The sequence below is a fragment of the Palaemon carinicauda genome, chromosome 14, assembly GCF_036898095.1.
Source record: "Palaemon carinicauda isolate YSFRI2023 chromosome 14, ASM3689809v2, whole genome shotgun sequence".
Taxonomy (NCBI): Eukaryota; Metazoa; Arthropoda; class Malacostraca; order Decapoda; family Palaemonidae; genus Palaemon; species Palaemon carinicauda.
In genome coordinates, this window is record NC_090738.1 from 125,285,412 (window position 1) to 125,301,378 (window position 15,967).

The window sequence follows — 15,967 nt, forward strand, 5'->3', positions numbered from 1 at the left end:
TATTATTCTCCAACCAATCAGCTAGCAGGAAACTTTTCCAAGCTAAAAGGGCACCGCTGTAAATCGGTGCAAATCTGCCTCGCTAAAAAGAATTGACTATAGTTTGGGTGACCCTGACTAGTGAACATACAGCTTTGCTGATCATGGCGATACAGAAATCCTTTTACCACGTTTAGGTATCCATCCTCAGAAAGGGCTTAGTCAATATACTGTTTACGAAATGCCCTTTAAGACGTGTTTTCTGTTTTCACAATCTTTTATCATAAGGGGGGGGGGGGGTAGAGTGTTTCCCTCCAATCATTTATTTTTCACCTGACTCATTGGGTTGATTATGTCGTTATTGCAAGTGCAAAATTTCATAACCTTTCACCAGATGGCATCCATATACCAATGTTCACAAACCTTGGGTTGTGCCCTTTCATTATAGAATGGGTGCCTTAGCTTTACGGATTTTAGTTAAGCTCAAGTGTATTATTTATTCGGTAAATTAACATTTCATTGTTACTTGTCATTGGTTATACTGTATGTGTTCAAATCTGTGTTAGAGATCTCTTGCTTGAGGGTACACTCGGGCACACTATTCTATCTTATTTCTCGTCCTCTTGTTCTTTTTCAAGTTTTTATAGTATACGTACGAAAGATTTATTTTAATGTTTTTGTTCTTCAAATATTTTATTCTAATTGTTCATTACTTCCTCGTAGTTTATTTCCAGGTTTCCTTTCCTCACTGCGCTACTTTTCCCTGTTGGAGCCCTTGGGCTTTATAACATCTTGCTTTTCCAATTAGGGCTGTAGCTTGGCTTGTAATGAATAATAATAATAATAATAATAATAATAATAATAAAATTGATAATAACAATAATAATAATAATAATAATAATAATAATAATAATAATAATAATAATAGCTTCCAGAATGAGGTGAATTAATTTTAGACTTCTTCTGTTAAGTTCCTTATTTAGAAATAGGCTACACGCCTAATAAAAACCACATGCTTGTAAAAAATCAGGAAGCTAACATCTCCAGGAGCAAGTCATTCTAATCTAGATAAAAATCGAGTTTCTTAACTTTTTCAATTAAAACGATATAGGGGAACACAAGGCGCCCATAACACAGATTAAACACATGCGGTAAGAACATCACAGTAATTATTATTATTATTATAATCATTATTATTATTATTATCATCATCACAGTAATTATTATTATTATTATTACTATTATTATTATTATTATTATTATTATTATTATCATCATCACAGTAATTATTATTATTATTATTATTATTATTATTATTATTATAACTAGCTATGCTACAACCCTAGTTGGAAAAAGCAAGACGCTAAAAGCCCAAGCGCTCTAACAGAGTAAAATAGCCCAGCGAGGGAAGGAAATAAGGAAATAAATAAACGATATAAGAAGTTACGTTAATGAACAATTAAAATAAAATATTTTAAAAACATTAACAACACTAAAACAGATATTTCATATATAAACTACAAAAGGACTTATGTCAGCATTTTTCAAGTAAAGCACCAGGAAGAACTTTTTAACGATTACCAATAAGTTCACCTGCGCCAAGAAATAATTTTTTCATTCTTTTTAATTACACAAAGTCATACTTGTATTATTAACTGTGTCAACCTGGATAATTCTTTCCGCAATGCATTAGATTAACAAGGTAATGCATTTCTGTCTCTTTCTTCAAAACCCTCCTTCATCCTACCTGGGGTCAAATTACATTCTCGAAACCCACCCTCCGGAGAGAGAGAGAGAGAGAGAGAGAGAGAGAGAGAGATTACATGCAGCAAGTAGGTTCTTTTGGATGAAGCTTCATAATACATAATGTAATCTTGCCAAGAGAGAGAGAGAGAGAGAGAGAGAGAGAGAGAGAGAGAGAGAGAGAAGAGATTACATGCAGCAAGTAGGTTCTTTTGGATGAAGCTTCACAATATTACATAATGTAATCTTGCCAAGAGAGAGAGAGAGAGAGAGAGGAGAGAGAGAGAGAGAGGGAGAGAGACATCAATGAGTATAAATGGGCTGATTCCATTGCTGAAACAACAGTTACTTCGCCTGCAGCTTTTCGAAAACACCTTCCAGTCAATTCGCTGGAAACTTGTGCTTCTTCGTAGATTGTTTTTTCATATCGAGTATATCTATTTCCAGTGACCAAAGGAAAGGAAAATGATCAGCAAGGTAGTTTCCGTCCAAATATTCACACGGTGAATGATTGCTGCTATGATTATGATGGCAACGTGCGAAATTAACTGTACTTATGGTTCTGAAGTGCAATGATTGGAGATGTGTCGAAACAAATGAATGAATGAGAGAGAGAGAGAGAGAGAGAGAGAGAGAGAGAGAGAGGAAATATCTTGTCTTGTATACACTTACATAAAGGCAATGGGTATCTTTGTCAATTTGAACTCTATTCACCCTGCCTTGGTTAATTTAACTAAAATTGAGAGAGAGAGAGAGAGAGAGAGAGAGAGAGAGAGAGAGAGAGAGAGAGAAAGAGAGAGCATTTTGGCTTGTAGTCTTTTAAACACTTTACATAAAGGCAATTGGGTAACCTGAAGTGTAATGATTGAAGATGTGTCGAAACAAATGAATGAGAGAGAGAGAGAGAGAGAGAGAGAGAGAGAGAGAGAATTTTGTCTTGTAGTCTTTTAAACACTTTACATAAAGGCAATTGGGTATCCTGAAGTGCAATGATTGAAGATGTGTCGAAACAAATGAATGGGAGAGAGAGAGAGAGAGAGAGAGAGAGAGAGAGAGAGAGAGAGATATTTTTGTCTTGTAGTCTTTTAGATACTTTACATAAAGGCAATTGGGTGTCCTGAAGTGTAATGATTGAAGATGTGTAGAAACAAATGAATGAGAGAGAGAGAGAGAGAGAGAGAGAGAGAGAGAGAGAGAGAATTTTGTCTAGTAGTCTTTTAAACACTTTACATAAAGGCAATTGGGTATCCTCCTTGTGAATTTGAACTCTATTTACCCCGGCCTTGGTTAATTTAACTAAAATTAATTTTAACCTAAAACGTGTCCTCTTTAAGAGTTTAAGTCTTTTTCTATTAGTGCGCCCCCTTATTAATAGTTTACTATGGTCAATTCTTTTTAGTGAGGCAGGTTTGCACCAACACGCAGGGATGCCCTTTTAGCACGGGAAAGTTTCTTGATCGCTGATTGGTTGGCCAAGATAATTCTAACCAATCAGCGATCAGGAAACATTTCCGAGCTAAAAGGGCACTCCTGCGAGTCGGTGCAAATCTGCCTCACCAAAAAGAATTGACTAAAGTGAGATTCTTCTATGTGGTGAAAGTGCGACTGGATGGCTCACCAGGATGTGTAAGGTATACCTGGAGGAGGGAAAGATTATTCTAAAGCTGAAATTATTCTTCCTATTTCAGGTCGCAGCTTTAGCATTTCTGGCCGGATTAGCCGTGGCTTTCCCACAACATTACAACGAGGTAAGCCGTAACCTTCAGCCCTAAAGTGTCTTGAGATAATATTTGATAGAAATATGAAGAAAACAATAATATAACTGTTCAATAGCAATATCCATAATTCGGTATATATAACATAAACTATGAAATCTTATGATCAGATTAGATATAATAGCATGCATATGCAATTTCCATCACGAAAACTTAAATCTTCCAAGAAAAATTATAATAAAAACTGCTCAATAGCAATACCGATAATTCCACATATCTAACATAAACTATGAACTCTTATGATCAGATTAGATGCAGTAGCATGCATATGCAATTTCCATCACGAAAACTTAAATCTTCCAAGAAAAATTATAATTAAAACTGCTCAATAGCAATACCGATAATTCCACATATCTAACATAAACTATGAAATCTTATGATCAGATCAGATATAATAGCATGCATATGCAATTTCCATAGCGAAAATTCACATCTTTAAGAAAAATTATCAAAATGGAAAGACAGAAATGGTTGTCGAACCTTGCCTACCCAGCCTGATTCATTCTTGCTTTATCATCTTCACAGGATCCCAGCCCTTATAGTTTCAACTACGGCGTCAATGATAATTACCACGGGACAGACTTCGGCCATAACGAAGCCTCGGACGGCAAAATCGTCAAAGGCTCCTATACCGTCCAGCTTCCAGACGGCCGCCAGCAGACGGTAGGTTACGGTACTGGAATTGCAGTAAAAAAAAAAAAAAAAAAAAAAAAAAAAAAAAAAAAAAAAATCACACACACACACACTTTAATAGCTCGTTTACTAAAACTAATTTATCAAATTGGAATGAAAAAAGCTCAGAATGAAGTAGTGAGCAAAGGATGGGCACAATATTTGTATCATTTATATTCAATATCTTTTAAGCATATATATATATATATATATATATGTATATATATATATATATATATATACATATATTGGGGCAAAAAACTTGAATACCGAGTCAATGTTTACAGCCTTAAATTAAGGTTTAGATCAAGATGATTGATTGATTGACTTTAATATTCTCTGGCATCCTTACTAGACGAAGATGAAATTACACTGACCCTATTATAAAAGAATTTCCATAACCATATCATTCAGGTTAAAAAATCAAAATTATTTTTCAAAATGTATATAATAAATAAATGTTTTTTTTATAATACAAATTTGTTACGTAAAAATATATATTTAAGTTAGGTTAGTAAATACATCTGCCTGTCAGGTAATAAACATATTTGTCTGGTAAGGTACAGTATACATATGTTTTTCAGGTATTAATTACATTTTACCAGGTATTAAATACAGTTGTCTGTCAGATAATAAATGCAGTTGTCTGTCAGGTATTAAATACAGTTGTCTGTCAGAGAATAAATGCAGTTGTCTGTCAGATAATAAATGCAGTTGTCCGTCAGATAATAAATGCAGTTGTCTGTCAGGTATTAAATAGTTATCTGAAATATATTAAATACAGTTGTTTGTCAGGTACTAAATATAGTTGTTTGTCAGGTATTAAATACATTCGTCTGTCGGGTATTAAATACAGTTGTCTGTCGGGTAATAAATACATTTGTCTTTCAGATATTACATACATTTGACTATCAGGTATCAAATACAGTTATCTCTCAGGTATTAAATAAAGTTGTCTGTCAGGTATCAAATATACCGTAGTTGTCTGTCCTGTCTTAATTACAGTTGTCTGTAATGAATTAAATACAGTTGTCTGTCAGGTATAAAATACAACCGTTTGGCAAGTATTAATTACAGTTGTCTGTCAAGAATAAAATACAAACGTCTGTCACGTATTAATTGCAGTTGTCTATCAGGTATTAATCACAGAAGTCTGTCAGGTATTAAATACACTTAACTGTCAGGAACTAAATACAATTTTCTGCCAGGTATTAAATACAGTTGTCTGTCAGGTATCAAATACAACCGTCTGTCAAGTATGAATTGCAATTGTCTGTCAGGTATTAAATATTGTTGTCTGTCAGGTACCAGATATAGTTGTCTGTCAGGTATTAAATACATTTGTCTGTCAGGTATTAAATACATTTGTCTGTCAGGTACAAAATATAAAAGTCTGTCGAGTTTTAAATGCAGTTGTCTGTCAGGTATTGAATATAGTTGTCTGTCAGGTATTAAATGCAGTTGTCTGTCAGGTATTAAATATAGTTGTCTGTCAGGTACCAAATATAGTTGCCTGTCAGGTATTAAATACAGTTGGCTGTCAGGTATTAACTACAGTTGACTGTCAGGTATTAATTACAGTTGTCTGTCAGGTACAAAATAGAAACGTCTGTCGAGTTGTAAATGCAGTTGTCTGTCAGGTATTGAATATAGTTGTCTGTCAGGTATTAACTACAGTTGTCTGTCAGGTATTAACTACAGTTGTCTGTCAGGTATTAATTACAGTTGTCTCTCAAGTACAAAACAGAAACGTCTGTCGAGTTTTAAATGCAGTTGTCTGTCGGGTATTGAATATAGTTGTCTGTCAGGTATTAAATGAAGTTGTCTGTCAGGTATTAAATACAGTTGTCTTTCAGATATTACATACATTTGACTATCAGGTATCAAATACAGTTATCTCTCAGGTATTAAATAAAGTTGTCTGTCCTGTATTAATTACAGTTGTCTGTCAGGTATAAAATACAACAGTCTGGCAAGTATTAATTGCAGTTGTCTGTCAGGTATCAAATATAGTTGTCTGTCAGGTATTGAATACAGCTGTCTGTCATGTAATAACTACACTTGCTTTCCAGGTAAACTACGTTGCAGATCACTTCAACGGTTACCGAGCTGAGGTGAGCTACCAAGGAGAGGCTCAATACCCTAAAGTCTTTGGCCCACCTATTACCTTCAAGCCAAAATCTTACCTTTAAGAAGCCATTAAAATTATCCATCAAGTAACATCCACAGAAATAGGCAGATGTGCAGCTTTTGCTTGTCACTGTTGTGTTTTTCATGAATAAATGTTTTATTTAGGTTTTTAAAAGGTAATTTATTTTATACCCTTTACGATCATATTCGAAAATATATTTTCATACTTGCCCTTAAGGGACACCTTCAGAAAATATATTTATTTTTGCCCTAAACGGCCTCATTAAGAAAATATATTCATTCTTGCCCTTTAACGGACACATTCGAAAATATATTTCATCCTTGCCCTTAACAAACACATTTGCAAATATACATTATTCTTGGCCTTAACCGACATATTCGGAAATATATTCTATTCTAGCACTTAACCGACATATTCGGAAATATATTATATTCTCCCCCTAAACGAATACATTCGAAAATATATTTTATTCTCCCCCTTAACGAAGATACTAGATAATATATATTATTTTTGCCCTTTACAGACACATTAAAAAATCATGATTTATTCCTGAAGCTTTAAAAATCATTTATACTACTACTACTACTACTACTACTACTACTACTACTACTACTACTACTACTACTACTACTACTACTACTCCTATCAAAACCTGCGCCTGTATATACAGAGCTGCATTATTCTTTTCGAAATGCAAAACCATGTTACGGGCGTATTTTTTTTAATCCGGGATTTTAGCATGCTTTTGCATATTCCAGCGTTTATCTGAATATTCATGTGACCTCATACGAGAGCCCTAAAGAGATCTCTGGCCAGCATTCTTTGACCAATGTCTCTAACATGAACGGCTAAAAAGTGAAAATAAACATAATATTTTGAGATGAAATCTAATAAAATAAATTCTAACAATTGAAAATAAACATAATATTTTGAGTTGAAATCTAATAAAATAAATTCTAACAATTGAAAATAAACATATTTTGAGTTGAAATCTAATAAAATAAATTCTAACAATTGAAAATAAACATAATATTTTGAGATGAAATCTAATAAAATAAATTCTAACAATTGAAAATAAACATAATATTTTGAGTTGAAATCTAATAAAATAAATTCTAACAATTGAAAATAAACATATTTTGAGTTGAAATCTAATAAAATAAATTCTAACAATTGAAAATAAACATAATATTTTGAGATGAAATCTAATAAAATAAATTCTAACAATTGAAAATAAACATAATATTTTGAGTTGAAATCTAATAAAATAAATTCTAACAATTGAAAATAAACATAATATTTTGAGTTGAAATCTAATAAAATAAATTCTAACAATTGAAAATAAACATAATATTCTGAGTTGAAATCTAATAAAATAAATTCTAACAATTGAAAATAAACATATTTTGAGTTGAAATCTAATAAAATAAATTCTAACAATTGAAAATAAACATAATATTTTGAGTTGAAATCTAATAAAATAAATTCTAACAATTGAAAATAAACATAATATTTTGAGATGAAATCTAATAAAATAAATTCATGGCAAACAATAGTACAAGAAACTACTCTTACATACTTAATCAACAACAACAACCACAAATGCAGCCGTTTCTAGTCCACTTCAGGACAAAGGCCTCAGACATGTCTTTATTCAAGTCTGGAGTTTGGCCAGTGTACACCACCACGCTCGCCAGTGCGGATTGGTGATGAGGGGAGACTTTTTTCTGGTCGCTCACAGCAAACTAACCTAGTATGGGTGTCCCTGACTAGTACACCTTTGCTGATCATGGCGATGCACAAACCCTTTCACCACGTTAAAGTATCCCCACTCAGAAAGGGGTCAACTTACTTATAACAATATAAATAGTTAGAGACCTATAATACAATATTTATTGTTGTTCATTGTTAGATATGTGATCAAATAAAAGGTAATATAAGTTTTTACCAAGTAGTTTTTCCATTATCCACCCTAACTTATACAGTTCCCTGAGTTGACCTAAATTTTTTTTGTCCAAAGTGGGTCTTAACAAAAACAGTCTTGACAACAAACTACCTTCGACAAGTATCATTTTAATTTCAGGCTTTCATTGTCCTTTAGGACTCCTAACTCTTCACTGATCTAACGCAGTACTTTTCCAAATTTGACAAGTATCTTATCTCAGGGTAAGGGTAGAAGAAACTCTTTAGCTATGATAAGCAACTCTTCTAGGTGAAGGACACTCCAAAATCAAACCATTATTCTCTAGTCTTGGATAGTGCCATAGCCTCTGTACCATGGTCTTCCACTGTCTTGGGTTAGAGTTCTCGTGCTTGAGGGTACACACGGGCACACTATTCTATATTTTTGTTCTTGTTTTGTTAAAAACATTATTGTTTATAAAGGAAATATTTATTTTAATATTTCTGTTCTTAAAATATTTAATTTTTCCTTGTTTCCTTTCATCACTGGGCTATTTTCCCGGTTAGAGCCCCTGCACTTATAGCACCCTGCTTTTTCAGCTAGGTTTGTAGCTTAGCAAATAATAATAATAATAATAATAATAATAATAATAATAATAATCTTTATTCTCATATATTATTGCCAGCTAAATATCGTTCCAATTTTGGTGGGTACTTTTCATAGCTCTGTATAAAAAAGATGAAGCAATAGAAATATTTGTTTAGAAATAGAAGATACACAGAGCTGAATTATATATATATATATATATATATATATATATAAATGTGTAAAAATCACAGGGAAACGTAATGCTCAGATGCAAAAGAACCAGAGGGAAAATGAAAATAGGAAATATAAGATTAAGTCCTGACTAGTAACTTATATATATATATATATATATATATATACACACACATACACATATAAATACGTAAAAACCACAGGAAAACGTAATGCTCAGATGCAAAAGAACCACAGGGAAAATGAAGTTGGCAAATATAAAATTAAGTCCTTACTAGTTACGTGAGATATACATACAGACATATATATATATATATATATATATATCTGTATATATATGGAAACAATCTTCACACAGAATAAAAACCCAATTTCAAAACAAAGAGATTAACATACAGCATCTTTTAACAATAAGATGTCCAATCTCTAATTTCTCGCAAAAGATTTTTTCTATTTTCGTCTTTGGAAATCCAAAGATCATCTTCGTGACCATAACCAATATTTTTCCATCCAATTTATAATTACCTTATCTACAAACTTTCCACATCCACCACTTTCTACAAATGCCACCAGATGGCTTAAAATATGAAAATTGAACATTCAATCATTTATGTGCATTTGCAAATCATGCCAATTGTCTTATAAAAGGTTATTCATTACCAAACAGCTGTCTATCAGTGAAAACGAAAATTAACTGTGAGAATTGGAATTTTGGATCAAAATTCCAGATCAGATGGCATGGAAACTGGAAATCCAGTGACATGGTGTAGAAAATGGGTGGTTTGTTAGCTCTTAAAATAGATGGATTATGGTTGAAAATTTACGAAATCTCCTTTTGAATAAACCTGTATTGTATTAATATACTCAACTAAATCTAGGTATATATTAACATAAACTGGAAAAAATGTACTGCATTAACTTAGACATGAAAAAATTACTATAAGTGAAAAAAAGTACTCCGTTAACATTAACTTTTAAAAAAAGTACTCCGTTAACATTGACTTTAAAAATTACAATAAGTTAAAAAAAAAAAATATACTGTTAACACAAACTTGAAAAAATTACAAGTAAAAAATGTACTGCGTTAACAAAGACGTAAAAAAATTGCAAAATGAACAAAAACCATCTATTGGTTAAACTTTTAAATGATAGCTGAATAAATGCAAGATATTAAAAGTGAAAAAAAAAACTACGTTATAAATTAGATACAGGCACAAAAGGCAAAAGCTTATAGTCGGCTATTTATAAAGGTCACGATATTTGGTTCCTTAGGTTATATTAAGCAGATCTAAGGGAGTTAGGGGTCCCTTTGCATTGTAGGTGTGGAAAGGTATTTAAATATATATGAGGTCTAGTGTGGACCTCCAGACTCGGTGGAAGAGAAACAAAGATATCAAGAAGTTACATTATAATACAGGCATGGAAAAATGTATATATATTTTTAATAATAATAGTTCTGCACAATATAGGATTTTAATTCCCAAAATATGCCCCACGAAACTTAGTCGTTGAAGAGGGTAAGCACGAATTATGGCAATTCTCGTAAAGCAAAGGTCATTAAAAAGTGTATTGAAGAGACAAGTTAAAAGTGCAAACTGTCAATGATTAATATCAATACGGTGAGACCAAAATACAATACTGAGAAAACTGTAAATATATATATATATATATATATATACTGTATATATATATACATATATATATATATATATATATATATTGTAGCTAGATACCCATATACATGTAACCAGATCTGCAGCAAAGTATAATAAACATATAAAAAGAACATTTCAGATTCTATAGATAAATAGGTAAAAAGAGGAGTTTCCATAAAGCCGAATAAACTCTTAGACATCGTTATATCTACAGTCAGTAACAGGATATTATTATACACCAATAACTATTCTTTCAATCTTCTTTTCATTTTGGCTAGGATATAATAAAAACTCATGAAATAATTAATAATTAAAAAATTAATATTGTGATAAAACAGGATTAAAAAAAATACGACGGCATTTTCACTGTCCCTTGCTTCTGCCATTCATGAGCTACATTTAAACCTTTATATCCTGTATAGAATAATTATCATTCAAGGTAGAATTTTACCTAAACAGAAAACTTAAAAAATATTTTGATAAATATTTTATATTCTTTTGCAGAATTAAAATAAACAATACTGAGGAACAAGTTCCATTACAAATGATTATCAATGTATAATTCTAATTATATATCTGAAACAAAACCTTTTAAGCTGAGAGAGAGAGAGAGAGAGAGAGAGAGAGAGAGAGAGAATTCTTATGTGCTCGAGATGATAGTTATTGGAGTGTTCATGAATAAATCAAATGGAGTCACAAAAGAATAGGTCACCAGTCTGACACAAATATAATAAAATGGACCACAAACAAACCTATAAATAAAACATTGTCCGCCCACTTCGTTTTCCCTCTTAAGAAATCACTGAGCATAAAAATGACATATACCATTCAAACATGCATATTAAGAGAGAGAGAGAGAGAGAGAGAGAGAGAGAGAGAGAGAGAGAGAGAGCAAACAACGAGTATAAAAGGAATTGTCAAAGTATCTTGAGCATCAGTCACTTGGTTCGAAGCTCTTCAAAGCCAGTTCCGCCCAGTTCCATCAGAAGTTTAACTTTGCTTTTATTTGATTTGAATATTCAAGTTGACTATCTCGTCTCATATCGGATGTTCCACAAGATGCTGAACAAGGTAATTTTGTGTTGGGACTCGTGTTCGTATTTTATTTCTACGTAATATTATGGCGATAATCTAATTTTAAAAATATTGTGAATATGAGAGAGAGAGAGAGAGAGAGAGAGAGAGAGAGAGAGAGTTTATAAGACGTCACATATTGCTTGATACACCAAAGGAATCTGTTGATCTTTACAATAAAGAAGATAGAGAGAGAGAGAGAGAGAGAGAGAGAGAGAGAGAGAGAGAGAATTTATTTGAAACGAGACATATAGCTTGATTGATTGATTGATTTGAGGTTTTCTGGCATCTTAACATCTAAGGTCATTGACGCTGACCTATTGCTTGATTTATCATAAGAATCAGTAGACGATAACATTAAAGAAGTCATCCAGAGAGAGAGAGAGAGAGAGAGAGAGAGAGAGAGAGAGAGTGAGAGAGTTACAAGGATCTTGGATGTCTCAAAGACTGTTTAGTCCATCCGCGGAAACTCCCTTTGCTCTTGGGTAGAACGAATTAGTTTAAATGTTTAGAGTTCTTATGATCTTGTCAAACTTATTCTTGAATCCATTTACCGTGTTACTGTTCTCTACATCCACTGGAAGTCTGTTCCATCTATTTGGTGTTTTGTATGTAAAGAAATTACCCCATTGAGTGGCGTTGTATCTTTTCAATTCCAGTTTGTATCCGTTACCTCTGGACTGATTTGTGCTAAGCGTGAAGTTGTTGCAGTCTACATTTGTTATTCCTTTGAGAGAGAGAGAGAGAGAGAGAGAGAGAGAGAGAGAGAGAGAGAGAGAATTTCGTAAATATATGCAAAATGTAAACAAAAGAATTAAGCTCCGAACTAAGAAAACTAAGAAAAAAAAATATGGAAAACCAACAGAAGTACAACGGGTTATCTTTGCAAATTTATAACATTGAACATTTAATACAACATGTTATAGGCAATTTATAACACTGAACATTTAATACAACATATACGCAATTTATAACACTGAACATTTAATACAACATATTATAGGCAATTTATAAAACTGAACATTTAATACAACATATTATACGCCATTTATAACACTAAACATTTAATACAACATACAATAGGCAAACATAATAATACAACGTTCTTCAGTGCAACATAAAAAGAAATTCGACTGAAGTAAATATTTCTTTTTTATAAATTCTCTTTTCCCTTTGTTTTTCAGGTGACATTGTTTGGGTGCCTACTGGGACTAGCAGTGGCCTTTCCAGTTGATCCATACGGCCATCCTATACATTATAAGAGCGTGAGTATTGTTACATTTGTTTTTTGTTTTTTCTAACAAAAATTCTGTAACAATTTATGCGAGAATTTCAACTACAGTTTGTCAACAATATTTGTAGTTTACACAAATGCGTAAATTCTTATGCATCGGGAAAAAAAAAAAAAAAAAATCCAGAATGACCAATAAAACACAAAAAATGGAGCACATTCTTATACATCAAGCTAAAATCTTATACATCAAGCAAAAAACCAGTAAATTTCCAGAATGGCTAATAATAGACCAATAAAAAGGAGTACATTATTATGCATCAAGCAAAAAAAGAAGAAAAAAAAACTAGTATTTAAAGAAACTGTAACAACATAAAACCTAAAAAAATAAGGATTCTCCATTTAACTTGTTGCAAGTACATTCATAAGCACCCTGGTATTCGAAGTTAATAAGTTCGAAGACAAAAGGGTTTATTTATTTTCTTTACAGATTCCAATTCCTTATAACTACGCCTACGGAGTCAGAGACAACTACTACGGGACAGACTTCGCCCACAAGGAGGATTCGGACGGCAAAGCAGTCAAGGGCTCCTACACAGTGCAACTTCCTGACGGACGCAGACAAACGGTAGGTTTTTTTTTCTGAATAAAAAGTGAACTTTCTGCATATAGTATTTTCTGAATAAAAAGTGGGCTTTCTACATATTGTACTTTCTGAATGAAAAGTTGACTTTCTACATGTAGTACTTTCTGAATGAAAAGTTGACTTTCTATTTATAGTATTTTCTGAATAAAAAGTGGACTTTCTGCAAATAGTACATTCTGAATGAAAAGTGAACTTTCTGCATTTGGTACTTTCTGAATGAAAAGTTGACTTTCTGCATATGGTATTTTCTGATTAATAAGTGGACTTTCTACATATAGTACTTTCAGTATGAAAAGTGGACTTTCTGCATATGGTACTTTCTGAATGAAAAGTTGACTTTCTGCATATGGTACTTTCTGAATGAAAAGTGGACTCTGAGAAGTGGGCTTTATACATATAGTACTTTCTGAAGGAAAAGTTACTGTCTAATTGAAAAGTGGGTTTTCTATATATAGTATTTTCTGAATGAAAAGTGGAATCTATAAAAGAAACGTAGACTTTTTAAAGTGAAAAGTGGAATTTCTAAAAGAAAAGTAGACTTTTTAAAGTGAAAAGTGCAATTTCTAATAATAAAAGTAGACTTTTTTAAAGTGAAAAATAGATATTTCGATTGTAAAGTAAACTTTCTGAGTGCAGAGTAGACAAAATGAAAAGAGAGACAATGTAGATGAAAACAAAATTTTCTGAGCGAAGAAAAGCCTGAATTAAAAGTACTGGTAGATATTTAGGAAGAGTTTTACATCCATTTTCGTGAATGAAAGCCCAAAATATTTCGATACTCAGTTTGTGCCAGGTATAGGAAGGAGATTGAGTCTATATTAAATTCAAACTATATCAACTTTTAACAATGGAAATTGAAACATAGCAACGACGAACACAGTAGAGACTTAACATACAGTAGTTAAAACTGAAGTGTATTAACTTTGAACACTGTACAATTTTCCGTTTACAATTTTCCCTTTTCACTTTTTTCCTTCAGGAAGAGTTTTGCATCCAGCTTCGTAAATAAAAACCCAAAATAATACACTCAGTTTGTGCCAGCTATAGAAAGGAGATTCAGTCTATTTAAAACAACGCTTAACAATGGAAATTGAAATTTATCAACGACGAACACAGTAGAGATTTATAAAACAGTAGTTAAAGCTGAAACTTTATAGATTACTGTAATCTTAACCGACTGACTAATGGGAAATACATTACCTAACAAAAGGCTATTATAGAATCGTAATAAATATTTAGCGAAAGTGTTCGATAATTGTATCATTTAAAAAGATGTGTTCCTAGTTTGAATATCTCACGTGGATTGTAGTATATACTACTAAATCATACTACAATCATTTATAAGTAATCCACTTCTCTGGGAGAGAAAATGATTTCCATTTATCCTTTGCAACTTATACACCAGACATCTATGGAATGGTTGGAGAAATGTTTGGTAATATTTCTCCAAGACGTTATTTCACAGGAATCACAGCTTTACATAATTTGAACACTACAATTTTCCTCTTCCACTTTTTTTCCTTCAGGTTAACTACATCGCTGATCATCACAATGGCTTCCAAGCTCAAGTGAGCTATCTGGGAGATGCCCAGTACCCCCACGAGTATGGACCTCCCATCACCTTCAAGCCTTACCATTACCATTAAAATTCTCTTGTTACGAGCTACAAAGTGATCTCGGCGCCACTGTATATGCTGTTACGATTAGCAATTGTTATTTGTCTTTACAAAATAAAAATAAATGTTTGAGCTGATTTTTTAATGACTTGTCTCTGCATGTATGGACGTATCGGCTTGTAAACATGCATTTAGGCATGTGCAGTATAAAAAAAAAAAAAAAATAAAAAAAAAATAAATAAATAAATAAAAAAAAACAACAACAACAACATACAAAAAGTACTGACACAAGTCATCCTCTCATCTTATCAGGCTGTTCAGTTATTAATCAGATCTTGTTTTTCGACAGATTAGAATGTGACCACATTAATACAGATTTAGTTTTGCCATACTTTTTCAACTATGAGGTGGTGGTATTCTTAAAAAGAAAAAAAAAAAAAAAAAAAAAAAAAAAAAAAAAAAAAAAAAAAATAGTTAAGAAAATGGTATCGTTACTGGTTACAAAACTACCAGGAATTTTGAAGGTAATTCTCCCTCTCATTAAGTCAAAGAAAACAGCATCCTCTCCTACGCCTATTGAAGCAAAGGGCCTCAGAGGATTTATTGGCTATATTCATCCAAGGATAGCCAGTTCCTTGTGATGCGCCGTGCCTATCTAACCAAGGCAAGTGATCCCTTCCAGTCCATACTGATTCCAATATGATGATGATGATGATCATCATCATCATCATCATTATTATT

The 15,967-nt window shown here is 32.3% G+C and overlaps 2 protein-coding genes across 2 annotated transcripts; both read left to right on the forward strand.

Moving 5' to 3' along the window:
• The first annotated feature begins 2,072 nt into the window (after positions 1-2,072).
• Positions 2,073-6,369, forward strand: LOC137653320 (cuticle protein-like). The gene is made up of 4 exons (XM_068386688.1): positions 2,073-2,199; positions 3,411-3,470; positions 4,023-4,160; positions 6,242-6,369. Exons 1-4 carry the CDS (start codon positions 2,188-2,190, stop codon positions 6,359-6,361), a joined length of 330 nt encoding a protein of 109 aa, XP_068242789.1. The 5' UTR covers positions 2,073-2,187; the 3' UTR covers positions 6,362-6,369.
• A 5,241-nt stretch (positions 6,370-11,610) lies between these two features.
• LOC137653321 (cuticle protein 19-like) lies at positions 11,611-15,286 on the forward strand. Its single transcript, XM_068386689.1, has 4 exons — positions 11,611-11,730; positions 12,918-12,998; positions 13,455-13,592; positions 15,137-15,286. The coding sequence occupies exons 1-4, from the start codon at positions 11,707-11,709 to the stop codon at positions 15,254-15,256; spliced, it is 363 nt and encodes a 120-aa protein (XP_068242790.1). The 5' UTR covers positions 11,611-11,706; the 3' UTR covers positions 15,257-15,286.
• The last annotated feature ends 681 nt before the right edge of the window (positions 15,287-15,967 follow it).